The sequence below is a fragment of the Rhinolophus hipposideros genome (genome assembly GCF_964194185.1).
Source record: "Rhinolophus hipposideros genome assembly, chromosome: 14".
NCBI classification, from domain to species: Eukaryota; Metazoa; Chordata; class Mammalia; order Chiroptera; family Rhinolophidae; genus Rhinolophus; species Rhinolophus hipposideros.
The window spans coordinates 452,719-464,607 of record NC_138060.1 but is presented as its reverse complement, the minus strand read 5'-3'; the positions used below and the strand labels follow the sequence as shown (position 1 = coordinate 464,607).

General features: G+C 41.9%; 1 protein-coding gene across 2 annotated transcripts in view; it reads right to left on the bottom strand.

Annotated features, from left to right (window-relative positions):
- Nucleotides 1–224: 224 nt before the first annotated feature.
- LOC308507601 (ankyrin repeat domain-containing protein 26-like) overlaps nucleotides 225–11,889 on the bottom strand; it is a 68,876-nt gene continuing 57,211 nt past the window's right edge. For both annotated transcript variants that reach the window (XM_081072805.1, XM_081072806.1), the window contains 2 exons: nucleotides 2,170–2,375; nucleotides 225–947 (listed from right to left, as the gene is read on the bottom strand). In XM_081072805.1, the coding sequence (XP_080928931.1) occupies nucleotides 662–947; nucleotides 2,170–2,375 (492 nt within the window). In that variant the 3' untranslated portion in view covers nucleotides 225–661. The remainder of the gene's footprint in view (nucleotides 948–2,169; nucleotides 2,376–11,889) is intronic.

Sequence of the window (11,889 nt, the reverse complement as noted above, 5' to 3'; positions counted from 1 at the left end):
ATATCTGTTTCATTTAATAATAAACATCCATTTGTGGTTAGGTGTTTGGCCGGCCATCATTCACTTACGCTTAGGGGAAGAAAAACTGGGATGCACAAAACTTTAAAATTTTTATGAATCATCTCCAACTAAAACCAATTAAGAAGCCAAAGCATCTCAAAGCATACCATTGGTTATTAGGCAATGATATTTAACATCTGTAATAAAATTTAAAGGCAAATTTTCAAGCATTTTAAATGTATCACTTTAGTTACATTTATTAAATAATAATAAATAACTCTTAACACATGAGAGCTCTAGGGACTTAAAAAAAAGATTGTAAAATTTCTATCTCCTTTCTATGCATATTAGCACACATATTATGCCTTTTACTTCGTGTGCATTAGTCAATGAAACAACTCAAAATTTCATCAACGACAAACAAAGAAACAAAAACTCATAGACACAGACAACACTTAGAGGGTGAGGGGGGAGAGAGAGAGGTAGAAGAGGGAAAAGGGGGTCAAATACATGGCGATGGAAGGAGAACTGACTCGGGATGGTGAACACACAGTGAAATATATACATGATGTATTATGGAAATGTACACTTGAAACCCATATGATTTCACTAACCAATATTACCCCAATGAATATATAAGACAAAACAAAACAATATTATATCAAATAAATAAAAAAGAAAGAAATCTGAAATGCAAGGGAAAGAAGCTAATATAACGAACCTTGGGACAGTAATACCCCATGATGTCATTTGAAGCCCGTGCGGTTGACTTAGCAATCACCAAATTTTCTCTTGGAGCAGGATTTCCACTGAGGAGTAACTCAGTATTCAAACTTCCAACACATGGTGGCTCAAGGACTCCCCTCCTAAGAGCAGTGCTGAGAAACTCCTTCGGCTGTTCCTTTGCGCGAAGATGGGTTCTAGCCTCTGCCAGTCTTTCATTAGCACTGTGAAGATTGTAAGACACAAAGCTTTGAATGTTATTTTTCCTGAATGACTTGCATTTTTTTCAAGTTGCCATAATAAATAGTAAAAGAAATTTCCCATTAAACAGCATTTTAACATTGAAAATGCGTCAGGGCAGACCTACCATGCACAAGGATAGGTTTCAAATTATCCTAAACAAGCACATATGTTTCTATGGGGACACCAGACTAAGAAGAAATTCAAAGTAGGGAGGGGAGGAAACGGGCTATCAGTGACATCCACGGCTTCACAGATAATACTTGCTGCCTTCTGCAATGGCTGAACCAATAAGATTCTTGAGGATTGCCATGAGACATACATAGCAAACGAGTTTAGAATTTTTTAAAAATCCCACCAAGATATTTTCAAGCCTTTGCTGTCACCGCCCTTGGGTAACGCCCTCATTACCCTGAGGAAATTAACCATTTGGGACTGAGGTGTCATGTAGAACAACAGCCTCTGGGGGAGAAGGAGGGAGCCTGGTGGGTGATCCTACTGAATGAAACCGCTCCGCAGGCATGTAGCTTATAATATAACACTGTGACCAAGGCGCTGGGCGTGGGCTCTGCGCTTTCTGTCTTCCACACACCCCCTCAGGCTCACCACCTTATCTTTTTAGCCACTTCTTGGGTTATACTACCCTCACCCCTACGTTGTTAACCCTCTGCTATATTTCACATATATGCCTTTGTGGACATCAGAAAGACTAGAAAGAAGAGCTTGTCTGAAAGCGACCTCTAGAGATAATAACACAGAGCACAATGGAGACAGTACATGTACCAAGTGCCAGAATATGCAGAGTACTTAACCCTTTGGGTTTAAGTTGTTATCTTATAATAAATAGTTACCTCATTAAAAACTATTTAGGGGAATTCTGACAAGAAATTTTATAAAAAATAGCGTTGTCTAAATCATAAAGTTTCAAAAACACTTTGCTTAAAGACTGGTAGATCAGATTAACTCTATGAAAACAGCGAGAAGGAAAAATACAATCATGTAAAACCAAAAATGGGGAGAGATGCAAATGTCCTGAACTAACTAACATTTTAAAAGTAATTTATTCACTAACATCATTTTCCAAAATTATACTATTTAGTAAGCTTTCATTTACTATCAATCTCGGGAATATGCCTGGATAAAAATTATACTTCAGAGGCAAATTAATGAGCTCGATTGATTTCCTCTGACTTTATTTGGACTTACTTGTTTAGTTTGTTTTCCAATGATGTGATAAGTTTTAATGCCTCTAGGTAGAGGTGTTCATATTCTTCCAATTCTATTTCATGAGAAGTTTTCACTTTGGAGAGTTCAGATACCAGATATTTAATTCTGAGTATGTCCATGTCACTTACGGAAGCGCCATCATGGTCATTTAACGGGTGTACGTTTTTTTGAGATGCTGCTTGTTCCTAAAGCCAACAGAAAGGATACGTTTTAAAATTAAATATAAACTGAATAATTACAGTCTATTTGTATTCTTTAGTTTTAAGTCAATGATTTGGAGGGCAATTTAAATGAAAAAAAAAGCTGAAGTTTAAAATATTTACCATCAATACGGAATGAAATAGATCTGAATCATGAAAATATTTTGAATCATCTCATCTAACTATTCCAATAAGAGAATCAATTTTAAAAATTGAACAATATGACTTAATAATCTAAGAATATGGTGCATTTTATTTTCTTTATTTCCTAATAGTCTCGTTTTATTGGTCTTAAAAATCAAATGATTTTTCAGAAAGAACAAATCTCAAAGATCAACTGAGTGACAATAATGATGGGAACTGAAATATTAAGAAGGAGAAGCAAATACCACCTTAGTTCCAGAAATCTAAAAAAAATAAAATAAAAACAACTGCCGTTAAGGGGAGTAGAAGAATCACATACACTATGCATATCGAAAACGTAATTTGCAGCAAAATGAATTAAGGCGTGTTAAAAATCAATGAATTAACCTGTAAAAATAGATTTAAAAACTTTTTCTACTACATCCTGTCTTGCTCAGTCTTCAATATCCCAGAATTTACTGTGTTCTGCTTCACTCTTTTTTACCACATTCGTGACTATATGAATTTTGAGGTTTAATAATTTTTATCTCCACTCTTTTTATTCTCTACTTTTTCACATGACATTTGTACTCCTTTCATAGATAATAACTCCTGTTTAAGATTGATTTTCTTCAACAAGGTATAGATATTTTTTTTTAAAAAAAACTTTTTAAAACAAATTTTTTTTTTATAATTGGGGAACAGTGTTTTTTCCAGGACCCATCAGCTCCCTGTCAAGTAACAGTTTCCAATCTAGTTGTGGGATGCGCAGCTCAGCTCCAAGTCAAATTGTTCTCTTCAATCTACTAGTTATGGAGGGTACAGCTCACTGACCCATGCGGGAATCGAACCGGCAACCTTGGCGTTATGAGCACTGCGCTCTAACCACTGAACCAACGGCCGGCCGCCCACTGGGGGCTCAGCTCCAAGCTCCAGCCATTGTTTTCAACCTAGTTGTGGAGGGTGTAGCTAACTGGTCCATGTGGGAATCGAACCAGCGACCTTGGTTACCAAGGATTGGAACCAGCACGATTCTCTAACCATGGAGCCAACTGGCCACCCCACAGATGGAGACATTCTGAAGATGCAGTTTCCAGTTTTGCTTTGAGAGCATCATTCTGAATGAGTAAGATAGTATGATTTGGTTACGAAGGAAGTTGACTGAGAATAGTCTAACCCCAAACCAGTATCAACTTGTGAAATAAACTCAGTTGCCATAAAATGTCATCCATACTGTAGTAGAGTCTTAGAATGTGGAAACTTGAATTACTCAGAATGAAGAACAAAGAGAAAAGCACCAGGAGACTCAAAAATGTATCCTTTATTGTCATCGACTTTGCCACACAACATCTGTACTTGATTTACTACGATTTCCTGAATGATTGGTTCATGTTTTTCTTCTATAAAATGACTGTAAGTCACCTCTGAGTTGATAGTCTCTCACCTGTTCCCCATTTTAACTCTCCGTAATTTCTTACGAAGTTGTAGGGAGTTACGAGTAACTCATCTTGAGATAGTTAGGCCTCCGTCAGCTACAAATGTTTCATGGTAATTTGAATTGCTTTCAAGAAGAAATGATTCCCAAGGTTAAGGAGAAATCACATCTCACACTGTGAATGTTTAGTGAGATGATCGCTACATTTTTTCAACAACAAAAAAGTGTCTTAATTCGATAATGCTATCTTGTAATCCTCTCTTTCCACAATATACAAGAACATCCTAAACAGCAATAATAACAACAAATCTGCTGGAATTTCAGTGATACTGAGTTGGGTAGAACTACTTTCCTGTAGATACAATGCTTATTTGGTAAGATGAGGTGAGTGGATGGATGTAGTGTTTTTAAAACATGGCTACAAATTCTTGACATTTCTCCATGAAATTCCCTCCCTTTTAATATGTGCTGGCCTTAGGATGTAACTGGATTCTAGTGCATGGAATAGGGCAGAACTGCTGTGAGAATGCTATGCCTGCGGCAGAAAATGTGATACAGCTTCCATCTGACTTTCTCTCGGGAAGCTCGCCCTGAGAACCCAGCCACCATGTTGTGCAGATGAAGAAGCCCAGGACACACAGTGAGGCCTCCTACAGATGCTCGCGCTGAGACGGCCCCAGTGGGCGTCCCGGCCAAAACCCCGCTTCAACTGCTACACGTGTGTGTAACAGCCTTTAGATGATTCTCATTCGCAGCTTCATGGCAACGCAGCTGATGCCAAGTGGAACAGAAATGAGCTAGTCTCACTGAGCTTCACTCAACTGCATTACTGGTGAACAAAACAGATGCTGTTTTGAGCCACTAGCTTTTGAGTTGGTTTCTTGAGCAGCAATGAACAACTGGCATTGATACTGATATTCAAAATGGTGTGAGGCCACAAAGAAAAGCAATCTAAAACCTGTAGGAGTGCCTTTCCACCAGGAGGTAGGTGGAACCCGAAAGGATGTGGAGAAGAATGAGAACGACACCCACAAGAGCATCCAAGAGACGGTTATTGGGGGCTTGCGGGCCCCTAAAGAGGCTGGCCACAAAGACTTCTCAGCTAGTGAAGAAAATGAGTCTGAAATCCGGATAAAAGGGGACTCTTGCTGTGAAGTAACCAAGTAAAACCCATGAGATACATGAGCTAACGAAAGACTGTGTACTGTAAAGGAACCAGGACTTATTGTGTTCAAATGTGTTTCCCATTTACAGCCTCTCCCACATGCCCTGTTGTCAAATCATGCTAAAATGAAGAAATGGCTTCTGAGTGAAGATCAAATTCGCTGTGCTCCCAGGAAGACATGATCTACGGATGAGGACAAGACTGTAAAGCCTTCCTCAAGACTTCCAAAGAGTGAAGGTGGGGCCTTAAATTCCTGGAAGGCTTTTCAGAGGAAAAGAATTTTAAAGGCATGGTCCTACAACAGCTACAGGAAGCCCAAGAGCTTATCTCAAAACGATGTATGACGGTGGCTTTTCTAATGGCACGAACCCCAATAAACTCTCACGCAACTCCAAGTTTTTAGGATAATCAAGTAGCAAAAAACCACCTTGTTACCTTGGACTAATAAAAACCAAGAGAGTGAAAAATAGAGGAGGCCTGTGGGTCTTAGACATTTGGGTGGAGGAATGACGCTGAGGGAAGAGCTGCAAGCACAGGTCATTTCTTATGAAAAGGACAGAACAAAGAGCTCACAGGGGACAGCAAAGGGCCATGGAGAAGCATTGGCATGATTAGGACTAAGTCCTAATCAAAGAACGGACAGCACACATCAGGCTGTATTTCAGAATTGCTATGGACTAACGTGCCTTCCACTTTCTATTTCTGCAGGGGAAACTTCAGCAGTCGAGCAGAATGTTGGGTGTGTGGGTGGTAGATAACTTGTCTCTTCCTTTCTCATGTTTTCATATTGAAAGGAATTGTCCTCAAGGGGCTTTATCCTAGAAACCAAAACCCAGGCCCTTCATCCCCATTTGCACCAGACTAAGATGGTAAAATCTTAGATTCGAACCTGAGCCTGATGCCATTAAATTGAGACTTGTGGCGAGTATTGTGTAGGGATGAGTGTATTTTCCATGTGGGGGGAATGTAAAGAATTGTGGCCAGTGGACAGATCAAGGTGGTTTTTAAATGTGTCCGTAAATTTTGAAATATTCATTGCATAAAACCACTAGAATATGGGTCAACATTAGTGACTGGCTCCTAATGAACAGAATATGTTGAAAGACATTTCGTGTGAATTCCAAGACTCCTTCACAAAGGGCAACACAACTGTTGGTTATGTCTCTGAGGATCTGAACCTTGGAATCCAGCCCCGTGTTGTGGGGAGGCTCGGGCCACAATGCGAGCCGGGTGTTCAGGTGTAGGTCTTCCTGCTGTCTGCCCCAAACAAATCTTTTACTTGTTTCTGATTGATTAATTACTTCCTGAATTTTAACAGCTGTACTCTTGAAATGTTTTCTTTGGATGGGATGAAATATTTATTCCATTAATTATATATATAGCTAAAGGTACAACTATGCATCTCAATGTGTTTCTGAGAATGTAGGATCTATGCCAAGAACAAGATTGGCACCAGTGTTTCAGAAAAGAACCGGGTCAAACAGAATCTACTTTTCAATTGCGAGATGATGGATTAGAGAGATTTCTAAAGAGGAAAGCAGATGGTCCAGGGTTCATCTTCTCCTTCCTAGACAGTGAAATCTATGGAAGAGGCTATGGATTAGGAGATAGACAAAATGAAGAAAGTTGTCCACCAAGTATCAGATCCTATTACCGACATTTGATGGAAATGGGAGTGAAAGGGAGGCACTGGGTTAAAGATTAATGTTTGAATGAAGAAAACAAAAGGAATGAGTCGACTTTGTAAGCCTAATATCCCATCATGTCATAAGGTCACCAAGGTCTGCGGGCCACAGGCTCCATCCAGAAGCAAAACATCTCCACAGAAGTGGAATTAAAGATATTCCCCTACATTGACATTTTATTATTCCATAAGGCATCTGGTAATATGCAAGATGACTGGGGAAGCGTTCTCATAACATTTGATTTGGTAATGGCGTAAGGACAGATCTATAGACCAATAAATTGGAAAAGATGATCCAAAAATTAACCCTCATATATATAGTCAAGTGAATTTTGACAAGGGTGCCGAAAAATCCAGTTGGGCATGAACAGTCTTTTGAACTAACGATACTGGGTCTACTGGATATCCACATGCAAAAGAAAAATTAAACCTCTACATCATACCATATATAAAATTATTTCAAAAGGTAAAAGCTAAAACTATAAAAGCTTTGAAGAAGCTTCATGTCTCCATGACTGGAGTTGGCAATTGTGTCTTAGATATGACAGTACCAAACAAAAGTAGATAACTGGACTTCATTAAAATAAAAAAAAAAACTCTATGATTTAAAGGACACCATTGAAAAACTAAAAAGGCAAGCTAATGAAAGGGAGAAATATTTGAAAATCCTATATCTGATAAGCGATTTGTATCTAGGATATATAAAGAATTCTTACAATTCAACAAGACAAAGACAAACCAATTTTAATGGGCAATGGAATTGAATAATCAGTTCTTCAAAGAAGTTATACAAATGGACAATAAGCATGTGAAAAGATAGCTCAGCATCATTAGTCATCAGAAAATACATCAAAACCACAATATGGAGCAGAGAGTTCACTAGTGGTTCCCTAGGGCTAGGAAGAGTGGGAAGGGCAGACGGGCACACGGTGAAGGCTAACAGCACACAGATACTTTCCAGGGTGATGAAAATGTTGTAAAACTGATTGTGATGATGACTGCATAAAGCTTTGAATACACTAATGTGGGAAACCGTGCTGAATTGCTAGCAGATGTTATTTTGTGAAATGTTGAACGTTTGACTTCCTTGAGTGGTTTGTGCTCCCAGCAAGGCAAAACTTGCTACTCTGAGAACACAGAACCAGACAAGGTCAGGAAGTGTGGAGCTGGCCAAAAAACAAGCCCTTGTGTATTCCAACATTGTAACTATTAGATTGCAGACAGTTCTGTTACTTTTTTGAGGCCCAGAGTATATAAGCTGCAAAAATAAACTTGGGGTGAGTCATTCTACTTAGAACTGAGGCATTCTACCTAGAACTGCATCAGTCTACTTAGAATTGCCTGCCCCCCCTCCCCCCCTCCCCCCCATCCCATCTTTGTCTCTCTTCTTTTTTCTCAATCCTCACTCCCTACTTCAGGGACTGTTCCTCTCGTGGGCAGGCACCGACAAGTGGCGCCCGAACAGGGACCTGAATACTGGGGATAAAGTGAAGGACACCGCAAGGAGCTGAGACGCGTCACATAAGGTAAGGGGTGCGGTGAGATACCACAGTCGGGAGTAAAAAATCATGGGACAGGGTAAAAGCAGAATGTCTTTTACTCAAATGTTAAAAAGTGTGCTAAACGGACTGGACCCCCAAGATGAGGAGGGCCTAGATGAGGAAGGCCTAGAGGAAGCCGGTCCTCGATATCATGACCCTGAAGATTATAATGGGGTGGTTCAGACAGAAACAGGTGCTAAGACAGGACATCTGAATCCTCTCCAGGCAGAGATTGATGGATTGCAGTCAGCAATTGCCTCCCTCTCTGTGCAGGTGCAGATGGTACAATCGAGGCAGGCAGAACAGACTTGCCCTCGTGATTCTCCTCTGCGTAAGGTTTTGCAAACCGCCTGCAAGTTAGGGGAAGATACTGGAGATTCTGGGTTGGCATTTCCAGTGATAGAAAGACAGGACGCACAAGGAAATCCTGTCCGAGACCATGTGCCTTTTGCATTCAAAAGTTTAAAAGAATTAAAAATGGCATGTTCTCAATATGGTCCTAATGCCCCGTTCACCCAGGCCCTGCTAGAATCACTAGCTACAGAAGCCCTGCCGCCTAGTGATTGGAAGCAACTTGCTAGGGCTTGCTTATCAGGAGGGGACTATATCTTATGGCAGTCTGACTTTGCAGAATTCTGTCAGAGTACTGCAGAGATAAATCAGACACAAAACATTCCTATCTCCTTTGATATGTTGGCAGGTGAAGGACCTTATAGAGACTTGCAAACACAATTAAGTTTTGACCCGGCTGCTTATGCACAAACAAGTGCTGCCGCCAGGCGTGCATGGAAAAATTTTCCTATGCCTGGAAAACGTTCTGAGGACCTCTCTAAAATTATCCAGGGGCCTGATGAGACTTTCCAAGACTTCCTTTCGCGATTAATGCAGGCGGCTGGAAGAATTCTGGGAGACTCAGATGCCAGCATGCTGTTAGTTAAATAGCTCGCTTTTGAGAATGCTAATTCTGCATGCCAGGCTGCATTATGACCTTACAAAAATAAGAGTGACTTGTCAGATTATGTCTGGTTGTGCTCAAAAATAGGACCTTCTTATACACAGGGTCTTGCAATGGCCGCTGCTTTGCAAGGAAAGACTGTTAGAGAAATGTTATTCCAACAACAACAACAAAAGAAAATAAAGGGACAGGGCATCTGTTTTGGGTGTGGACAGCCGGGCCATATGATCAAAAACTTCCCTAATAAACAAGGTCAGCCTCAAAGGAAGGAGGGCCCAAAACAACCTGGATTATGCCCAAAATGTAAGAGAGGTAAACACTGGGCCAATGCATGTAAATCTAAGAGGGATGCCTCCGGTAATCCTCTTCTTCCAGGAAACAGGAAGAGGGGCCAGCCCCAGGCCCCGCAACAATGCTATGGGGCGCTGCCGCAGTTGGTCCCCCACCAGGGAAATCCATTCAGGAACTCTTCCCAGCAACCCCAGGCAGCGCAGGATTGGACCTCAGTAGCGCCGCCTACACAGTACTAACACCTGAGATGGGAATGCGAGCTATTCCTACAGGGGTCTTTGGGCCTCTGCCTCCACAGACTGTGGGACTCATCCTAGGAAGGAGTAGTATTACCATGAAAGGGATATTGGTTGCTCCGGGAGTTGTGGATATGGATTATACAGGAGAGATCAAGATTATGACACATTCGCCTGGAGGCACTTCAGTGATCCCTAAGGGCCCACGCATAGCACAATCATTGTTAATTCCACATGTCAAACCGGGTAAAACAGCAGGCCGTAAATCCCGAGGCGACGCGGGCCTTGGTTCATCAGATGCTTATTGGGTCCAGGCCATTCACCACCAGGCCAGAATTACCACTATCCATTAATGGCCGTTCCTTCATGGGCCTTTTAGACACGGGGGCCGATGTCTCTGTTTTAACTGCAGATCAGTGGCCTAGCCACTGGCCAAAGCAGCAAACACTAACCCAGTTACAAGGCATAGGACAATCTCAGTCACCACAACAGAGCAGTGATATATTGTTGTGGAAAGATCAAGAGGGACATGAAGGATCCTTTCAACCATACATAGTGGCAGGATTGCCTGTCAATCTATGGGGCAGACATGTCATGAGTCAGATGGGAGTTTACCTGTACAGCCCTAATCAACAGGTCACTATGATGATGTTCGATCAGGGACTTCTGCCTAGAGATGGCTCAGGTCCCTCTGGACAAGGGAGAAAAGAGCCTATCTTTCCCTCGCCCTTACCACAAAGAGCTGGCTTGGGATATTTTTAACGGGGGTCACTACTCCTCCTGTACCCCATGCAGATGCTATCACTTGGAAAAGCGACACACCTGTTTGGGTAGAACAGTGGCCCCTATCATCAGAAAAGATACAGGCTGCAAGGTTGCTGGAACAGGAGCAACTCGATAAGGGACATACAGCACTTTCTAACTCTCCATGGAACTCTCCCATATTTGTAATTAAGAAAAAATCAGGTAAATGGAGGTTGTTACAAGATTGGAGAAAAATAAATGAGACTATGGAGCTCATGGGGGCTTTACAACCAGGATTGCCTAATCCTTCTGCTATACCCCAAAACACATATAAGATAATCCTGGCTTTAAAGGATTGTTTTTATACCATACCATTGTGCCCCAAGGACTGTAAAAGGTTTGCTTCAACTAACTTACAAGAACCTATGAAGAGATATCAATGGCTGGTGCTGCCTCAAGGTATGGCTAATAGCCCTACTCTATGTCAAGAATGTGTGCCAGCAGCGTTAGAGTCTACCCCGTCTCCCCACATACAATCCTTAATCACACTCTTTGTTCTAAATTTTTTAAACCTGGATGCGCGTGGCAGATCTGCCGCAGATCGCTTCTGGCATCCTAACACTCAACAAGATTATGCCCAAGTGAGATGGCAGGATCCAGTTATTAACCAGTGGCATGGGCCAGACCCAGTCCTAATTTGGGGACGAGGGCATGTTTGTGTTTATTCACAGGACAAAGGAGGTGCGCGGTGGCTGCCTGAGAGGTTGGTGCGGCTTGCTGATGAGCGTCTTCAAGATCCTGCTGGTTGCACAGATCCCTCAGGGTGAGACATACTGGGCATATGTTCCTGACCCTCCCATGCTACACCCCACTGTGTGGAACGGGCCTGAAGTCATTGGTGGGACAAATGACACTAGGCTATTAGGACATCCATTCGCTCCTGCCATCCTACAAGCTGTTGGATTCAATCATAGCGGCTTGGGCTTAGGACTCCTCATATGCTTCACAAAGACTGTCAATGTTACCGGATGTTTCCGTGTGGGCAACCAGACAAGTCACGGAGACAACCAAGGACAGAGTGTCACATTCCATCAGCCAGCAGGATGGAAAAACATCAGGGATAAAAACCCACCTCCACAACAAGCCCATGGTCCTTGCGGTGAGGAGAACAGAAAAAACAACAGATCCATCATTTGGAGACAGTATACCTCCCGGCCCCCAAGACATATTTGGAAACTAGTGGGAGCAGTGGATACAGTGACTATGAGTATGGACGAGGGACAAGGCAAGGTAGAAGGCAATACCACTGCTTGTGTCAAGGCTCC